The sequence below is a fragment of the Crotalus tigris genome, unplaced genomic scaffold, assembly GCF_016545835.1.
Source record: "Crotalus tigris isolate CLP2741 ecotype Arizona unplaced genomic scaffold, ASM1654583v1 scf7180000023617.9722795, whole genome shotgun sequence".
Classification (NCBI taxonomy): domain Eukaryota; kingdom Metazoa; phylum Chordata; class Lepidosauria; order Squamata; family Viperidae; genus Crotalus; species Crotalus tigris.
Window position 1 is genome coordinate 4,600,001 of NW_024100081.1, and position 21,393 is coordinate 4,621,393.

The window sequence follows — 21,393 nt, forward strand, 5'->3', positions numbered from 1 at the left end:
TCCTAACCTAACTTGTGATAAAAGGTGCATGATAACACTTTTGTGTTCTTCCACTGACTCCCCTTCAATATCATCGTCTCTGTCATCATGAGGATCAAAAAGATCTGGAAAAAGTGAAAACAACCCTGTAATTTCTTGGCCACATTTTAAAAATACAAGAAGTAAATAAAATTTATTTAAATTATTTTAAACATCTATATCAGCATGCTGGAACTGATATTGAAGTGATTAAGAACCTAAATAATTTGTGAATTTCTCTTACCAGCATCATTTGTCCCATTAGACACTGAAGAGTTGAGGGACTCTGCTGTATCTGGGCGTTTCATGCTACTCCCTGTGTTGCTACGTGTTAGAATTGTTCCAGATCCTGAGGGGCTATGGAAAAATACAAAATTCTTATAGTTGAATATAGAGCATATTTGAGATAATTTCAAACATAATCAAATTTGAAAGAACTTTCATACTACTGTACATATATACCTGGAAAAAAGTTTAAATAAATGCCAACTTAAATATGTAGAGTAAATATACTATTTAGGGAACAGAACACAGACAAAAGAAAAACAGTTTACATTTGTATAGCAAGTTCAAATAAATAATCACACAATTTGTATCCAAAAAATTAAAAAAGCCTTCTTATAAAAGACTGTCCCACTACATCTGTAGACATACTAGACTGATTAGAACTGGGAATACACAATAAGATACATCAGCTCATGGATAAAAACCCAATCTTGAAAATGCAAACAGACTGCTTCCCAGGAGTTAATCGCTACAGTAATATTACTTCACAGTATGAATGTTGCATAAGCAAGGCACAATTTTACAGCCAAAATTGTTTGTGTATTGTACAAAAGTTAACTATTCACAATATATTATGGGAAAGATTCAGAGGCTGATATACAGTATGTGTAATTTTGCAAATTCTTAAGAGGAAATAATTGTCTGCATACTTTTTTTTCACTTACTCCAAACATCTCTTTGGGGATGAACTAGTTTGATAGAATTCATCGGCATCATAAAATTCATCTTCACTACTAGAATAAGAAAAATCTGGAACTGTATTTGGAGACAGATTGACGTGGCTTGGAGAAGTTAAACTGCTGCTGGGTGCTGACTGTCCACTTCCTGTAAAGATTATGCATACACATAATTCGCAAGTGTGTGTGATATTTAAAACATTTTTTACTGCAACTCAAGTTAAACTAATGTACTGAATTTAAGTTTGATCATCAACATAAAATAATGAAAATAACAAAAATAAAAATCAGGAAGCTACAAAGATTGCTTAATAGAAAACCCTTCACCTATTAAGAATATATTTGAGAATATAACAACACAAATCAAATTTACTAGGATACAGTTTATGCAAATATTTAAACAAGTAAGCCAACACAAACAATACAGAGGGACAGTAGCAATTTCTCTCCTTTATAGACCCATTTATTTAAAAAATGGATAGAAAGCTAATGTATTTATTCCTATAAATGCTTCTGAATCCCATAAACAATACAAAAAAACACAAAATAAGATGGGGTGGAATATTCTAAAATGCTAAAAGGGATAGAAAGGAAGAGTCTCACCAATCTGTTTTCTAATGAACATTTTTATTCTTTGCAACTGGCTGCCAATTTGTGAGTATGCAAATCTTGCCTAACAGCTGTTTTGCAAGAATACGTTATTTGCTGTCAAAATTTCAAATGCACTCTCAAACCTGAAATTGTCTATCCTGCTCTAAGATACTAGTTTGTTTCCTGCCTACCTGCCTGCCTGAATTCTAAACATTTGCCTTGCTAAACAATTTTTAGTATGCTACAAGAAGTGTGCAGTTCTCTTTAAAAATTAAGTTGCTCTCATCTATAACAATTTGGAATGGCTGATAGAACCATATTATGTGAAAAGGAAGTTCAGAATTGTATCCAATCATTACTGAGACAAATTCAAAGTGTTCTTAAAAATTATTTAATAATTATTTAAAATTGTTCAGCAGGTCAGCGGTTCAAATCTCACCGGCTCAAGGTTGACTCAGCCTTCCATCCTTCTGGGGTAGGTAAAATGAGGACCCAGATTGTTGGGGGCAATGTAAATATATATATACATTGCTTACTGGTGTACACCGCTTAGAGAGTGCTTGCACTTAAAGCGGTATATAAGTCTCATAAATAAATAAATAAATAAATAAATAAATATTTAAATTGTACATCACTCAGATGGAAATTTCATATACTTCCATTATAAAAGGATCTCCAATGTTCTTTCTCTAAACTCTTATACTAAATTAGATGAGGTGGGTAGTTATTAGATAGATAGCTATTTATTTATTTTATATCCTGCCACAATCAAACAATTTTCATTTGCAGCAGTAGAACTGCAGGTGTGGAATATCTCCTCCAAAGAGAACTGAGAATATTTGAAGCAAGGCAGGATTGTTATTCTCTGCTCTGGATAACTGTATCTAAAGGATTTAGTAAAAAACATGCTTCATTAGCAAAGCTATTCTTGTACTCTTCATAAACAAAACTCCTATAAACTTCCTTATTTAAGAAGGCAAGAGAAGATTGTTGGGCTATACCTGTACTATTTGGTGTTGGAGTCTGATGACTTCCAAGTAATGCTACCACCGGTCCAACAGGTAGGGATGATGGTCGCTGTTCTGATTTGCAAAGTTGAGTTGGTTCTGAAAACATTAAACAAATCACTTCACTGTTTTATTTTTAATTCTACTCACTCTCCTGGAGGCTTATTAATCCTTTTAATTCACCCCATTCCCTTTTTACTTTGCTCAAAATTACTCTGCATTTTAATCAATAAAGGAGAATATTTGTAGCTCAGGACTGAAAAGAGGGGTCCTTGGTGCTCTCTGAGCTTGGTTGTTTCCTTGAAGACATTTCATTACTCAAACAAGGTAACATCATCAGTGATAGTAAGGAATGGAGTTTGCTCTCAGTTTACTGTATCTTCTAGTGGCTTGCCCTCTCAGTGTTGGTGGGGGCAGTCTTTGATGTTCTTTGGTTGGGCTGTTTACTGTTGACTTGTTTGGCAGCTCCTTGACTGAGAACCAACAATCAGCTAAATAATACCCCAATCAAGGAACTAAAGTCTTACTACAACATATTTCCTTCAAAATGGCAGGAGCACCTGAGGAAATTGGAAAAACATTGTTCACTCTGCTATATTGCTTCCTCTATATAGATAGAACCTTTATAGACCACTTGAAAATGTGAATAATTGTAGGAAATTCCAATTTTAATTTACAATGGATTAGCAATTTTATATATCACAAATCATTTCCTTTCTGCATTCTGTGAAAATAAATGGAAAGAGATGAAAATATTTTTAAAGTGTTTAACAGATATTAGCAGACAGGATTTTTTAAAAATACCATACCTGGAGGTAAGACAGTCTGCGTAGGCATTGTGCTATTCACTGAAGATTCCAAGAGACTAGGTGGATATATTGCATCAATAGGATTAATAGTGCTCTGTGATATAAAAAACAAGGTCAACTCTTTTTGAGAACCATAAAATATGTTTTGTGGAGGAAGCCAGTCTTAAGAGAAACACAAAACTAAATGCTTTTATGACATTAGTAGTCTATAAAAATAATGATTATAGTCCATTAAAGTTAATTCAGTTGCTTTAGTATCATAAAGCCAAGGATTCCTGCTTTAAAGTTTAATTTGCTGATGTGATGGCAACACACAAAATTACAAATCATTCAAGGACACAGTTTTATTTTATATTTTGCTTATGCAACCCAACAATATTATCAATCAAGATGCTGAAAGAATTTGTCAAGCATCTTGAAGAAAACTATGAACATGTACCATTAGACTGAGTATTTCAGTCTGATTATGAAAGTTTATGTAAACTAAATGAAAACAATGCATTATTCTGGGGTGAAACATAACTCTTCATCAGTATCCTTTGGTGACTTTTTTTTATTAAAATTATAAGACTAAATTATTCTTTAAAGCTTCCTCCTGGCCAAATCTTGATGCAGGAATGAAACATTTTTATTAAAATCAGGTAATGAACATATGATGTCAAGTTTGGATGTTCTAAAGAGAAAAAGTCAGCAAAGTTTTCACCTAGTTAAACAACTACTATATGAAATTGGTTATTTCCTACATTAGTAGACAAGATATTTCATATGTGTCCTCTATCATACATCTAACATTCAACTGGGTGACTAGATTCAAAGGAAAAGAGAACTATGAGAACTGGGTTATTTTGTGTAGAAATTCTCTTGCATCACATTGCTAATATTGGAAAAAGGGAACTTAATGCTCTCCAGCAATTGCTGAAGTACAATTCCCAGCATTTATCAAAATTGGCCATACTAGCTGGACTACCAAAAGGTATACAAGTAGTCTTCGACCTACAATACTTTGTTTAGTGACAGTTCAAAGATACAAAGGCACTGAAACAAGTGACTTATGACCAGTTCTTTTTTTGTAAAAAAAAAAGTGCTGGAAATCACACGTCATACAACCTACCTTGCCTACCCTACAAGGTACCATCCAAAAAAGGTGCCAGAACTCTGTTCTGGGTGTTCTATGACAAAAAAAGCCCTGCTTATGACCATTTTCCACATAACCATTGCAGCATCCCCATGGTCACATGTTTAAAATTCAGACACTGGGCAACTGACTCATATTTATGCTGGTTGCAGTGTCCCAGGGTCACTTGATCATCGTTTTCAACCTTCTGACAAGCAAAATCAATGGGGAAGCCTGATTCCCTTAACAATTGTGTTATTAAGTTAACAATTGCAGTGATTCACTTAACAACTGTGGCAACGAAGGTTGTAAATTGGGGCAAAATTCACTTAACACATGTCTCTCATAGCAACAGAAATTTTGGGCTCAATTACGGTTGTAAGTCGAAGACTATCTGTACTTTAGAGGATTTGACAGGCCAGAGATTCCCCACATCAGCATTATATGAAACAGGACACAACTGCCACATCATTATGCAGCTTATTTTCCATTACTCATGCAGGAATCAGTCCGTTCTCCTTCATTAGCACAATTCTGAATATGTTATTCCCAATATAATTACCTCTACTGTTTCAGAAAACAACATAATCTATATTTGCAATTTGCAGAATATATTATCAGGAAAGTAATAACAAATAGTAGAATAACAATTGAAACTTTTAGCAAACTAACCGAATTCAGTAGCATTTGTTTAGAATTGGAGAATATGAGTATCAAAGCAAAAGAATAAACCAGAAAAATAACAACTCAGTTCATACAGAAATGGAGATACAGAGCATGGGTTTCCAGCAGTCAGCATCAACAATAACAAATAAAGGAGAACTCTTGAAGAGATGAAGGGAAAGTGCAGTTGTTGAAGAGTAGCAAAAGCAGAATATATTTTCATTGCACAAATTATTAGCAAGAATGCTAGCTATCCATAATAAAAATGAATTTTTCAGAATTTATAGTCAATTATAGTCAACTTGGTGAATTGGACACAATTCTTAGAATAAATGAAGTAAAGAAATTCCAGGTCCCAATTACTTAAAAAAAAACATATTGTGGGAACAATTATAGTAACGGTATCTTCCAAGAGGAATTTAAAATGGGACAGCTTTAGTCTACACAAAATGACACAGAAGATAATTACAAACTAGAAAAAAAGAAACCAATGATGGCCCATTATTTTCAGTGAATAAATAGTTTGCTTTGTTCACAAAGAAAACTATATCTGAATAAAATCTGAAATATTTCAAGGACACTTATGAACTAGACATATATTAGAATCTTGCATATAATTATTTAATTACTTCCAGGATGCTATATGATATTTTCTGTTTGTTTCCTTCTTATTCTTAGATTAATACAAACCCAAATGATGTCTTAAACTTGAGGCATAATACTAAAGTATCTAATATTAAGCAGCAAACAGTCAGTTGTCTTAGTACCTAAAATTGTTACATGACAAAATGAGAGTACCATTTGTATTAGCAAGTACTAATTGTAATTAAATTATGTGAATTATAGGAAGGGCCTTATCTATAAAATTAATGCTCTTCACTAATATTAAGATTAATATCATCCTGCAATTTCTCCATTATGGAAGTAAAATTGTGGTTTCCTTAACATCACAAATGAGAATTGCTTATTTGTGGAAGATCATCATCAACTGGAAAACTGTTCTGGGAATTTTCCAACCCATTCTGTAACCCTTTTTCCAATGAATCATTGTAATGCCAGGCATAAAACTAAAGTTGTAAAAGAGTTAATTTTTTTACTCCAAACAGAAAAAATCTAGAATTCAATAAAAATGGGATTATACTTTTAAAGTAAATTTTAACTAGCTTCAGTAATACCAAAATTATCTTTTTAAGCAGCCAAATTTCATTCATCTTACCCCGTTTATGGAGTATGTTTACATTAGTACAGCAAAAGATCTATATGACAGAGATTAGCAAACATTACAGAAGAATTATGCCAACCATCAACGACTAGTTTCTTAAAATATATGGTTGTTTATGTTATTGAACTGATCCAAATATGCAATTTCTACATGCTACTTCTTTTTGAAAATGTTCAAACTCATGTTTAATCCTACATCATGCATATTGGAAAATTAACCAACACAAGTTGAATACACAGGTAGTCGACTTACAACCATTCATGTAGTAACCATTGGAAGATACAATGGCACTGCAAACAGTGACTTATGACCATTTATCACACTTATGACCGTAGCAGCATCCCCATGGTCACAAATTCAAATATGGGTGCTTGGTAACCTGCTTCTATTTATGATGGTTGCAGTATCCAGGGATCATGCGATCATCTTTTGTGACCTTCTAATAAAGTCAATGGGGAAGCAGGGCTCACTTTACAGTCGTGTTACTAACTTAATAACTGCAGTGATCCAGTTAACAAGTGTGCCAAGAAAGGTCATAAAATGCATCAAAACTCACAATAACTGTCTCACCTAGCAATGGAAATTCTGGGCTCAATTGTGATCATAAGTCAAGGACTATGTCAACTCTACAACGAACCTGGTTGCAGCCATCTTGCTCATTCTAGGTTGCCACACAATGGGAGGGGGTGTGGAGGATTTCTGCTGGTCTAAACATTTCACTGTCCCATGGGAACCAAGGTCATTTCTGTCGGTTAGGTGGGGGGGCATGAGACAGACTACCTGTAGTCTTAGAATGATGTTCCCATTCTAAGGAGGTTAAAAAGTGAAGTACTCCAGAAACAACAGCTTCAAAATTTGGGTTTTATCAACATGCTTAATGTTGTAATGCATCAACTGGGCTCGATATTTTGATTTCATCCAAAATTAATTACTATGTTTATATTGTTCTACTCTTCAAGACCATCTTGAAGACTGAATTGATTCAATATTGCCCAATGCAGTAACATACTAATTTTTCACAGGTTTCACTGGTTGCTTCCTGGATCAATTCACAGACCTGATTTTGACATATGGATCCTAAATACTTGAAAAATATCAACTTTTGATATTTAAAGCTGTAAAGCTACCAATCTATTATACTAAAGAAAATGAAACCCTTACTCTTTTCAAATAATGTATTGCATTTTTCTCTAAATTGATACATCAGCATAATCACCCATAATCAGCATAACCAATATATTCCTCTTAAGTTTAATACTAGATCATGACTATCATTATGTGTACAGACACTATTTATATTGTTGATTTGTAGTCAAATTAGTTTGCCATATCTAAACACAGTAACAAGAAAACATTTCAATCTCTTTATGTTAAACACAGTGGAAAAGGAGAAGTTTCACAGATTATTATGCTATTAACTGTTAAATGATGTGTGCACGCTGTTTTGAATTTCTCTGTTTAAATATCCATGATAAAACTTAAGATTCCATTTTAAAAAATGAAGCATCCTTTATATAGAGAGATTTGTTATGAAACATCCTTTATATATATATATATAGATTTGTTAGGAAGTTGTATTACCATAAACATTTAAACAGTATTGAGGTAGGATTATAAAAAGAAAAATACAAGATACTATAGGCTTCAACTTTATAAATCATTTTAATATATGGTCTAAAATACAGCATTTTGCTATTCTGCATGAACTATAAATAAAAAAAACTCAGAAATGTGAATGTTAATATGTTAACACACAGGTAATGCTCTGAATATGACCATTCAACAGAGCTGAATGAGGGGAACTTAAAACCAGCCTGCAAAATTCTGTCCACCACAGCATCCCTATGGCCATGCAATCCCAATTCAAGCAGTTAGCAATCAGCTTACAATTATGACAATTACTGCACTCCATGGTTACATGAGTACCATTTGCAATCTTCCCTGTTTCCACAAGAAAAGTCAGTGGGAAAGTTGCAAGAAGACCCAAGTGATTTCTGCTCCTGGTTTTTCATCCACCCACCCATGGCATCTGCCCATGATCATGCTTGCCCATATCTCCCATCTGCTCAAGTTCCATAGTGCATGCCTACAGGACTCACCCACACGTGGTCCATAGTTCCTGCTCACAGCACCCATGCAACTCTTCCCATGTTGTGGTCCCATAAGGTCCTCAGTTAACAATCCACATGGTCCTGGGGTTATGATGGCAATAGGGATTGCTGTTGCTGAGCAATACAATCATGTGACACTGCACTTTATGATATCACTTAACAACCAAAATTCCAGTCCCTATCGCTGTTGTAACTCAAGGACTTCCTATACCCTAATCTGCAGTAAATAGGCCCATTATCACAGAGTACATCCAGAATTATATATAGAACTCTTTAATTAATGCCATCTTTTTAGAAACTGAAAGAACAGTTTATCTGTTACCATAGTTCTTTGAATTATTTGAGTCACATGGATTATGTATCTCTGCTTAGTTACATCAAAACTTTTCTATAGCTGAAAAGAAGTTTAGTAAGAAATGTAATGAATGTGTGCACTGGGAATCTTACATCCCCTCAATTTTTAAGAACCAAGGAAGCAGCCATGAAATTAGGAGAGCTTACTTACTCAGACATCAAAAGAAAAGGGAATATATTACCAAAGATGGGAGATGATCACTTTAAAAGCTTCAATTATAGGTAAACAGTATTCTTTATCCATTTCTGTGTGCAAGAAGGAACAAACCTACAGGATGATGGTGTACAGAAATTCACCGAGGAAGAACCAGACACAAATATCTGTTCTTACATGCAGTATGACTCAGGCTAATAGTATCTGGCAAATGTCAAGGTTTTCAACCAAGTAGTTTTCTGCATAGGTCAGGCAGTGACATCCCCATGATCTGTGTTGCTAATGTTGAATAAATCTACATAGAATATGCTTGCATGAATCAGAAAATCAATGCTGCTTTGTGTTATAAGACAGCAATTTGGCAAGTGTTTCACCCTTTTAAATCATTTCTATCACTTCACCAATTATCCATGTTCCAAATTTCATTGTCAAATTGTATTTTTAATCCATTGACAAATAGAAAAGAGGGAATTGGAATATTTGGATAGAAAAATATGTCAGAGGGAAGTTCTAGCTCTTTTCTCAAATACATTTTCCAGAGATCAGAGGTATGAATTAAATAACAAACTTTGTCTAAAGAAGGTTGGGATGAGGAACAGAGAAATAAACTGGAACCAAGAGACTAATTCATACAAAAGAATAATCTCCCAAAATTAATTAAAGTTATCACCTTTGAAAAATACTTCCAAAGCAGACCCTAAGAAATAGCAAAATTAATTTCAAAGGAAAACGCCTCTTATGTTTTTACTTTATTCAACATAAAGAACTGCAAACTTCAGTAGGCTTTTTAAGTTTAGACACAAACTTTTGTCAATCATAATAAACATATAGCTAAATATAGATGTTGAAAATTTGGATAAGACATTTTTCTTCTGTCTATAAAGAGTTGATCTAGCCTGCCTGGCACTGGGATGCATTGTTCCAGACACGGGTCCAAGAAGATGAGGGATTTTCCTAACATGATACAGGTTTACTCCTACCAAAAGGTTCTCAGCTATCAAAAGTTTCTGGTGGAGCTTCATTGCAGACATAGAATATTTACATGATGCACAAATTATGTTTTTTAAACAAGAGGCTTCCATTCTGACAACAATCACAATTTCTGGCACATCAGACAATTAAATTTTCTTCCCAATTTCTTCCCATTCATACTTGTATTTAATTTTGCTTTATTAATAGGAAACAGAGAATGTTAACATGACAAGAAACAGTGGAATTTAGACGCTTTAAAAACTGACAAGATACTGAAAATGAAACACTTATTTCAGGGAAAGAGAGAAAAAAATAGAGAAAGGAAGGAAGAAAAGTGGAAGTCAAGTCTCTGTGTTCACATGACTGTAACGTTAATACTCTGCAGAGATAAAAAGTAATAGTTTACATTTAAACTTACTATAAGTCCATCTGCGTGCTTCTCCTCATTAGTTTGATCCTTAAGGAAAAATGTTACAAATATTAACAAAACAATTTGTCATCAATGTATTTAATGCTGTTTTTATAAGATTCGTTTTCTTAAGAAATTACCATTATACTTTTTGAAAGGAAAATTTCCTCATTAGAAATTTTGTTCATTATATAGTTCAGGGGGGTCAAACTGCTGGCCCACAGGCCAGATTCGTCACATAGAAGCCATGCCCACTTCCCTCCGGCAAGGGAAAAAAAGTCGCAATACATCATGACACATCATGTTATGTGGTATTTGACACCACTGACATAGTTGTTCATTATAAGAAATTCATTTATTTTAGAAGTAGATAAAAATTATTTCTAGCAAATAGATCTGCCATTTAAAAGCCACACCAAGTTGCATCTGTAAGATATGAATTGCTAAAATTGAAGATATACATTCATATAAATACTTAGAACTCCTACAAAAGCTTCTTATATCCTGTTCTTTTTAAATTCAGAAATAATATTCCTGAAAATCTCCAAAGAATAAATACTATATACAAAGTAAAAAAATGGCATTTGAGGGATTTCTGAGTAAGATGCCTCTACTATTCTTCATTCACTGATGCCTTCTGGTCTTCCTTTTAAATGAAAACTCCTTTGAGCTGAACTTGATTCCTGCTGATTTCATTAAAACCATTTGAACTGCCTGTCCCTGGATGATTTTTGATTGCTTCAACTAACCTACAACCCTGAGATTTCCTAATGATCTCCACACAAGTATTTAAATTCAATTCAGTTGGGTTATGAGATTAACCAAAGTTTTATCAGAAAAATATCACACTCATTCTGTCTTCTCCCATCGTGTGAAAAAGAGCAGATCAGCAGAAAGAGAGAATATGCAGAATGTAAGTTTTTTTAACATAATATTGTGATCCTCTGCACATTTAATATAATATTGTGAATACACACACACACACACACACACACACACACAAGATATATTTTGCTACATGTTCCCCCACCCTGCCACCCTGCAAATAGTAACTACAGCTGGTATAGCACTAGTTTGATCTTAATCAAGAGCAAGAGTAAAGGATTGCTCTTCGCTTTATTTTTTTAAATTCCTTCTGGACTTAGGTTTACATCAACAACTTCACAGTTCAATCCTGAGCTATATACTGTATATTCTCTTCTGTTAAAGTACCTGTGGACCACTAGATCAGAATATGAAAATACAGAATGTGTGAAGCAAAATATAAATCAGCTTTGGATGATGAAACACAGTTTGAATGCTGAGTTTATATTATGGACATTTTCACAAAATGGCTGACAGGAGATCTTGGCTATTAATAAAACATTAACAGAAAAGAAATTGGTGAAACTGCCATGCTCTTTTACATTTGTGGTCAATGTTTTCTTCTGGGTAAATGGAATAAACCCAAATGTGAAAGATACGGTGAGCCACTGTAGTTACAAATATATAGTATAGTTAATCCATAGTTCCAACTTAATCAGTACTTTACAATAGGCATTTAATTTCCCTTTTATGAAGTGAAATTATCTAAATTAGCCAAAAAAAATGGATTACTAAAATTTTACCTAACCCCCGTGCAAAGTGATTAGGGCACTGAATTCTCCTTTTCTCCTCTTTATTAGAAGACCTCAGAACTTAGTAAATCTTTTCAGAAAATGTCAAACAATTCCTAAGGAGTTTGAAGTTGCCTCATTCAATGTTGATCATTTTGCTCCCAAATTTCAGTATACAATTTGGGGGTATTTGGGCATAATTGTAGGCTGCCATCCCTGCTCTAAATAATGTTATAACTGATGGCAGTATTTCATTTAATAATAGTTGCAGCATATGCAATTACAGGAATAGAATGTTGGAAACTGCTCATAACTGATAAATATAATTAATAGCTTTAATGTGATGTTTTCCCTTATAGTAACTACCAGGAAGCACCATATTCTGAGGGCCAGTATAAACCCCATTATGTAAAACTCTGTATATAGTGCTTGACAAAATATAATATCTGCAGCTCTCTGCATTGAAAATTTAAGGGAAAGTAGCCTGTATATACCATTTGACTGCTCAATATTAGAGCAGAGTAATATTAGAGTTCCTGATGTTCCTGATATATAGAACATCCTATGTCATTTCTTTGGTATTTATGTAAACTGTTCAAGCTTTGTATAAAAAACAAGGAATAGAAAAAAGTTTGCACATAAAACCAGAGAGCTACTCAGATAAAAAAAAAAAACTCCCACCACTCCCCAAATTAATCATGGTGTGTAATTTTCTTGCCATATCAAGCCATTTGGTGGCTTGTGATGGGGTCAGAAATGCAACTATATATGCAACTTAAATTATTTTTCATGAAAACTCAGCTTTAGAGGTGCTGAGTTTTTCATTTTGTCAAGTAAAAATTGCTACTACAAACTTCTGTATTTGGAAATAAAAAAACATAGCAAATACAAATACAAATCTTGTCTTAGCAGTTTTGAACTACAGTTACTGAAGTGCAAGAATCTTTATCAGTAATGCCTGATCTGAAAGTTACATTCAATTCACATGAAGAACAAAAATAAAGAAGACTGACATCATACATGAATTACATTAAAAAAGGCAAAAACATTTGAAGTTTGGGGTTTGTTTTTTGTTTACTGACATAAATCTTTTTTGCCCTCTATCCTCCCCTTCTTTTCTCTTTTTTCTTACTCTTTCTCTTTTCTCCTTCTACTGAAGTTTGAACTAAGATATGTAGACAAATTAGAAAAAGAGGCATATGCTAAAGTTCTTATTACATCTAAAATTGGAAGGGATTTCATAATTCCAGAAATTGAGAAGCAATCTTTAATTTTTATTTCTTAATCCCAGTAAGTGAGAGAACACTGCTGCAGTCATATAAATAATGCCAATTTGCTACAGACCTCCCATTTAAAGGCCCTAATTAAAGACAAAGTCATGGGCTCGAACAGCACGGTTCCCACTTATCTTCTTTTCAACCCCAATTTTCATTGTAATGTTGCTGCTTTATTGTCTTTCTTGAAGAGTTCCTACTCATCACTATCAGAAACTGTCAAAAAGGAAGACTACAGTTCAGAATCTGAAAATTGGCTCTGTGTTAGTTTTTCTGACTTTGAAAATTGTCAAGTTTAGTTACCATACAAAAATGCCAGGTCTGGCTAAAATATGAATTTACTATATTGGGGGGAAAAAACTAACAGCCAACATATTTCATGAAGCTTTGAGCTAAATTACAATTATTGATACAAATGAAGATTATCACAATACAGCTGTACAATAGACCATTTTTGTATTTGTGTCATAAAGGATATTAAGAGTTTAGAAATTAGGAGCAAATGGCAAGCTTTATTTGAAGTTCTTTCCTAAGAATGTTTTTAAAAATATTAATAAACCTAATTTTAAAGTAATATTAATTATAATATTTCATTACAAATATTCTTAATAAAATAATTTAATTATTTTTGTATTACTTCAGTATATAAAAACTCCATATTTCAATAAAACAAATATCCTGAGTTTTCTGTGTTTTATCAGTATTGTACATGTTTTTCAAAACATACATATAGAAAAATTAATATTTTTCTACTTTGAACTAATATCCGAATAAATTGCTTTTGATTATCCTTATTTCCCAATATAATTTAAAATTAACTAAGCACAGCTACCATTATTGTCATATTTTAATCATTCTCAATAATAAAGAATATTTCCCAAATTTTGAAGTATCAGTAACATTTTACCATTTTTTTGCAGTCTTTTATTAATTCAAGAATGTCATTCATGCTTATTTTAACTTTGCAGACAATGCCCTTCCCTTACCAGCATACACTTTATCCTACAGACAAGAGCAAGCATCTCTTCTTCCTCATATCAATTCTTAATGCCAGAATTGTATCTAAAACAATTTTCTTAGAATAATTGTTCAAATGTATTTTGGCACAAGTGTACTGCTATCTAGCCATTTCTATGAAAATTTTGTTCTTTTGCAACTAAGGATAGCAGACATTGGTCTTGCACTCAACTCCAGTCCATGGTATCAGCTATTTGTTGCTTGAAGGTTTGTCAAAAAATTCATTCTTGAATCATTTTTTTTACATTGTTACTTGATTATACTGTATATGGTTATTCTTTTGGACTTTGACCCAAAATAGATACATATATAGATAAATACATACATCAGCAGCAACTACCATCACTAGTTTATGTTAGATTTTTTTTTAGTTGCCCCACAAAACTAAATGGGATTTTTCATATTTGACATTGCAATAACTTCTATGCCAGAACTAATTATTAAGCTCATTAAGGATAGAAAAATAGTTAAATTTTTATTTCATTAAGACATGCAAAATGATGTAGAGAGTGAGGACTTTAATCACTTTTGCCCCCAAAACTATCCCATTTTATCAGTTCTATATCACAAATTCTAAAAAGAAATGGTGAAATATTTCAAATCTATTATCAATACACTGAAAAACCAATGGTCAAGATGGGCCCCTCGAACACAACAAATTTTAAGATCACCCTTTCAAATTCATACAATTTATTTGTAACCCAGTTCAGGAAAAAAATGATTAGCGTTTGCTTCTTCCTATTTCAGCTTGAAGTTTTGTGCAATAATAACCAGAGGTTGTTGCCTCTGGACATTTAGAGATTGGCAGAAGTCAAACTTGTGTGAGTGGAAACCTACATACATAAGGTGTCTTGTACTATTCTTTCTCTTCCATGTAGTGCCATGCTCCAAAAATCAACAGCAGTTGGTCGTAATAGAATATTAAGTATGTTCCCCATCAACAGTAAACTATATAAGTGTGGCAACTCTGTCATAAGACTATGTACTGTGAACATTCTCAGGAGCTCAAATCATGAGATACTGATTAGAAAGCCAAGGAATGTATGTTTATTAAATAATTCATACTAAGAAAGCAAGATGTTGGAACCTAAGTGGTGCTTGCATACAAACACCTCTCCTTCACATTTTTAAATTGCACATTACTACAACATAACAATACATAAAACATTTTCTGCAAAAAAACACAATATTTTCTACAATTTGGTACCGATAAAAATACTTACTTTAGCAATCTGCAGCAACACAATACAATGTTTTATTGATTCGACCATGCTCTAAAGAAAGAAAAATAAATACTTTAAGTTTTTCTAAAAGCTTAAATTGTTTTTAACAATTAAAGCAATCCAAAATACTTGCAAAAAGATCACCAATTTTGCATTTTTTTCATAGATATTGTTATAAATATCTAACAGCCTTAACAGTGATGAATAAATGAGGATATTGGATATACTTCAGAGTTTTTAAAATTAACTCCTATTTTACCTTTACTACATAAGGTCCATTGCTTGTCCTTCCAATTTTAGACAAATGAAGGGAGAAGACCCTTCAGGATCTACTTGACAGAAAGGAACAGACTGAGGAAAACATCCTTGCATCCTAAATCAAAGATGCATCTGCTTTAAGTAGTATCTGCACATTACTGTGTACACATATAAATTAATGAATGGATGCTAGAAAATGCTGATTCTATGCCAAGCCCACTCCTGTCCTGCCTTGCTCCCTTAGCATGTAATCCTTATAGACCAACACTGTACTTCTGGGAAAAATATTGCTTGCACTTGCAAATAATCACATTAAGTATTTCAAGTGTATAAAATTTTGATAAACAAGTCATTAATAGTTATTGTTATTTAAAAGCGATTTCACTTTAAAATACATTATTCTGATAGCTATCAAATAAAATAGATCTTGTCTTATAAATATATTGTACATATATTAAATCTACAATGAAATTCACCTATTTTAGAAGATAGTCGGAAATGAATAAATTTAGTCTACTACAATATGAGAATTATTCCTGCTGATATAAATCATTTATTTCACATTTCTCCATTAATGTATCATAAGAAGCACTATAATACAAGTCACTTGTGAAAGGAGGGTAATCATACCACTTCATTTAAAGTATTCTGCTAGTAAACACATTGTGAAAGATGAATATGTACATAAATATGAACAAGACTTTAAAAATATTTTAGATTATCTCCCTTCAACCTGGTCCTCCTCACTGCAATGTATTCTAAGGGAATCAGATGAAATATGATTTCAAGTGCATAGTGATTTAAAAAAAAAACTTACACTGGTTGTTTCTCTAAGGTTTTCAATCTTCTGCAAACATATAATACAAAAAAAAACATTTAAAGGCAGAAATGGTAGTCTTTAAATTGATTAATACTATTTGTTGTTTATTTCTAACCAAAAATAAACATTATGTACAAAACTGAACAGTGCAAACTCAGACAGGCAAGTTGTAACAAGTCTCTGGGATCTCAAGCACATTCCAGACGAAATATTGCTTTACCAAAAGATTAGCAGACATCTTTCATCACTGTACAATGACCCTGATATTATTTTTTCTTTGATAACAAGAAGCTAGAATGCAAAAGCTACAACTTGCCAGCACATTTAGCAAATCTTATAATACAAATAACTTGCCTCTACAAACTTATTCTGTGCTTACGCTTGAAACTTAGTATTTATACTGCCAACTCCACCTATAAATAAACAAAAGGACTCTTAAAATAGCTGGTTTTAGCCACATTAGAGTCTTTTAGTTATAAGCAAATTTGCTGAAAAGTTTTGTTTAGCATATTTAAAAATTTTAAAATAATTATTTTGTGTTTCCAAGTTATAATGTTGAATCAAGATTCACGCTCAACAGATGTCCACATTTTTGCCTCTACTTATTTCTTCTACAGGCACAACTAAGTAAGTCATTTTTAAAAATTCCTTATAAACAGTAAATGCTTAAAGGATACCTCAAGAACATTTTATTCTAAACTTATTTCTACTAGAAATAGATGGAAATTTTGTTACTTGTCTTGAATCAATGGATTTGTTCAAAAGAAAAAAAAAACAGAATTCATGGTGTTAAATTATGGGGTAACAACAATCTGACATTTTTTTCTTCTGATACGGACAGATTTTTAAATGCTAATTGCTAGAGAAGAAATCAACTATCATCTTTTATAACTTCAAACAATCATTGCAACAGATTAGATTATAAGTAATTATAAAGTCTGATCTCTCTGGCAAAATTATATAATAAGAAAAAAAACTCTATTCAATAGTTAAGACAATTTTTCTCAATCTATGTATAACAGTTTTTCCCTGTCTGCACTCTGCCAATGTTTTGATCCATAATTCACATAATTCTCAACCAACTGCTCTCTGTCCATATTGGATAAGAATTCTGAAGCACACCCAATAACATCTAAAGGGAATCAGGTTGAGAAAAACTGTCTTAAATGTATTTTATAATCAGCATATTACTCTGGTCTAAATACAAAATGGTCCTTATTTTAGCAGATTTCACATAATAGCAGCTTTAAGATGGCATTTAACCTTTTATAAGAGACATATCCTCACAGGATCTCATTGTGGGGCCAAACGTGATCCAGCAAGAAAATTGTGTTTTCCAAAAGAAAGCACACTAAAACCTCCAATACAAATAATCTTTTTTGCCTGAAGGGAGATCCTGAGCAAGGTTAACAAGCTGCAGGGCTCCATTTGGTTACTGCAGGACTATCCCTCCCATTCAGTTTTGTTTTGCTTTAGTAATAGGAATGTCAATCTTATGGAAGCAAGTCTTCCAGAGAGTCAATATCCCCTTATATATGAGATCCTACTCACGGAACAGCTTGCCTTCAGAAATCGTGGGTACTCCATCACTGAAGGTTTTTAAGAAGAGACTAGACAGTCACTTATCTAAAATGGTATAGGTTCTCCTGCTTGAGCAGGGGGCTTGACTAGAAGACCTCCAAGTTCCCTTCCAGCTCTGTTCTATTCTCTTCTACTACATTTGGGCAACATAGAATTGCTGGTTATTTTCATAATTTAGTTGTGCACGTGCATGCGCAACTATCTGCATGCGGCAATTTGCATAAAATACTTTAGCGCTTTCGACCTCCTGAAAAGAATGGAAAAGCAAGCAGGCAAGCCCAAGACAGTGGTGGCAGAGAATAGGCAGAGAGAAAGATTCAGAGAAATCAACCGGGTTCTGTGTACATTAACTGCAGCAGGAAAAAAAAATCAATGTGATTGTTTTCCAGACCAGAAAAAAACTTCTAAGTTGGGAAAAGCAAAAGCAAAAAACAGCTTCCATTCCTGTTGCAGGCTCTGTTAGCATCCCAGATGTGATGCTTCCTACTCCACTGAACTAAGTGCTTGAGTTAACAATACATGTCCTCTGCAAACACTAAGTTCCTGGGTAAGAAAAATAGAGAAGAGTTCTCTATCCATATAGTGATGGTTCCTTCTGGGAAGTAATATATATTACCTTGTTTAATGAACCTTGGTGAAGAAGTGTATGTATGTCACAGTGAGCTTTGAGGAGCAGATATAAATCCATAGAAATGATTATTTTATTTGAATTTCTTATTATTTATTATCCTTTCTTATTCTGTCGCTATTTTTTCTGTACCTACTATAGATATATAGATAAACAAGCATATATTGTATTTATTATCTATACATAAAAAGACCAGTAAAGTTGTATCTTAGAAAGAAATTTATAATCTAAGGTCATTTGTATAAAAATATACTTGCTTTTCTCTGATCATCATCTTTGCAGTTCTGAAGTTTTTCATCAAAAAGCTAAAAAAGAAGATTGTTAAAAACATGGGAAAAGTTAATAATTTAACAGGATAGCAAATCACTTTAAAAAGTACATTAGTTTTGTAAGAGTAAGTATAATTTTTATCTGTCTTACCAAATATTCATATTATCTGTGGCTTTAATAATAGTTTTTATCTAAAACACTGTTGCTTCCATTAATTCATAAACTCATTTGCTTTCATTCCAAAGTGTAAAGAGCAATCATAGGAGGTGGGATGGGGAATAGGAATATACTCTGATCACAACAATACATATGTGAATAATCAGCATAGTACTACAAAAAGGAGATCCACAGGGATGATTAAAAACATCAAGATGGGGGCCACAGTTCTGCCCCTTTTGTATGCACATCAACGTCACATCCATGATAAAGGAGTGGAGCTTTGATTGTGACATTTACCTTGACATTTTTTTGGAGTGATACACAATCACTAAAAAACATTTCAAAATCATTGCTTTAGAAATAAAATATGCTATTGCTTCTATTTTTATTATCAAATATTTTCTTCATTTCCAAGATCAAATATTTGAGCCATTTGAGCCACAATTCACATAATTGATAACAAACTAAGTCAATTCTACTTAGGCTTGAAATCTAGAACCACTTTGGTTGAGGGAGTTAAGGCGCCAGGCTAGAAATCAGGAGACCGTGAGTTCTAGTCCCATTCTAAGCATGAAAGCTGGCTGGATGACTTAGGGCCAGTCACTCTCAGCCCAACTCACCTCACAGAGTTGTTGTTGTTGTTATTGTTGTGGGGAAAATAGGACGAGGAAGGAGTATTAGGCAGGATAAAAATTCTAAAAAAAAACCTATGGCATCACAAATTAAGTGTGATGCACACAATGTAATGCAAAAAGAGACATATAGACAAAACTGTTTAAATAAATGATCAAGCATAAAAAGTTTTTTACATGCATTTAAACATCCAGATTCAAAACTCACTGAAACTGAAACTTTTAAGAAGAGAGTTATTTTAGATTTTTGACTGATTTTCAGTTTTAATTAAGCATTATGAAATGAAGCTTAGAATTTACTTAAGTGAAGCTTATACTGCTGTTCTTAGAACTTGACTATACTATGGAAATCTGCAGATTCTAATTTCCACCTAAGCTCCTTAGATCTAATCTCTTGAAGCAGGAACTGTCAACATACTATCTTTGTATTTTGAAACAGAGGTAAGAAAGGTTATTTGCTTTTCAAGAAAATACATTCAAAATTCCAACTAAAAATGTATGCTGTTCCCATTTCTGGCATTATCTGCAAGAGAATTATACTTCTGAATTTTAGAAACAAACTAAAGTATATCATTGCTAGAAAATTACTTACATTTATAATGCAGTCAATACAGAGTTAACATACCTTCAATTGATCTATCAAAATTTGTAAGTAAGCATCAGCTTCTGTAAGTTTTTTATCAAAATCCTGGACACTTGGAACAAATCCAGGTTCCACACCCTATAAATAATAAAAAATCAAATTAAGCATAATAATATGTTTTTGTTTACCAACATGCAGGAAAGCAAATTCTTTAATTTTCCAATGTAATGCTAGCTATAAAGTTAGTTTTAATTCCTAATTCAAAAAAATGAATATTAGAAGATATTGCCTGATTTAGAACACATCTTTTTTAAAAATCCTTCTCAAAGCTGATGTAAAGTTAGACATTTTTGGCTGTCTAGGAAGGAATTTTCAATAGCAAGTAATATAATTTACTGTTTTACTGCTTCTGTCTTCTAAAATTAATAGGATTTAAAAATCCTCACTTTAGTAGAATTATGACCAAGGCTTTTAAAAAGAGAACAAACTATTAGCAATAAACTATAAGTTTAGAGTTTTTAAATAATTCTATGATTTTACAACTTTATTTTTATAATCCTGTACAGTCTGCCTTGCACTGATAAGTCTGCAATTGGATGTCTTCTTCAGACCTCTTTTATTACTAATAAGGAAGGGGTTTTCAACTGACCTATTTCTCTGATCATTCTAGAATTTGTGTTTAAAAAGTTTACCACAGAATTTTAATGTTGCTTTTTTTGTGTGTTGGCTCCTGGTGATTGCCTGTAGGTTTTTAAGCAAGGTTTTTCAGAAGTGGTTTACCATTGCCTGCTTTCTAGGACTTTTCAAGGTCACCCAGTTAGCTTTGTAAGCTGACCAAATCTTCTAAAGTTCACCAACCAGATGGGCCAGTTAAATATTAAGAGTGTATGGAACTGTTAAAGATTGCGCACTATCCATAGGTAATTAAAAGGTTTTTCTCCTCTAAAAAGGAATCTTTTGAAATGAA

At 32.8% G+C, this 21,393-nt stretch overlaps 1 protein-coding gene across 5 annotated transcripts in view; it reads right to left on the reverse strand.

The window, feature by feature from the left end:
• Nucleotides 1-21,393, reverse strand: part of OSBPL9 (oxysterol binding protein like 9) — a 65,253-nt gene that overhangs the window by 10,704 nt on the left and 33,156 nt on the right. For 3 of the 5 annotated variants that reach the window (XM_039319782.1, XM_039319784.1, XM_039319783.1), the window contains 10 exons: nt 20,469-20,564; nt 19,040-19,087; nt 16,571-16,600; nt 15,496-15,546; nt 10,396-10,434; nt 3,388-3,481; nt 2,573-2,677; nt 969-1,128; nt 263-375; nt 1-104 (listed from right to left, as the gene is read on the reverse strand). The exon at nt 1-104 is cut by the window's left edge and continues 15 nt beyond it. In XM_039319782.1, the coding sequence (XP_039175716.1) occupies nt 1-104; nt 263-375; nt 969-1,128; nt 2,573-2,677; nt 3,388-3,481; nt 10,396-10,434; nt 15,496-15,546; nt 16,571-16,600; nt 19,040-19,087; nt 20,469-20,564 (840 nt within the window). The remainder of the gene's footprint in view (nt 105-262; nt 376-968; nt 1,129-2,572; nt 2,678-3,387; nt 3,482-10,395; nt 10,435-15,495; nt 15,547-16,570; nt 16,601-19,039; nt 19,088-20,468; nt 20,565-21,393) is intronic. The other 2 variants (XM_039319786.1, XM_039319787.1) reach the window with 2 other exon arrangements.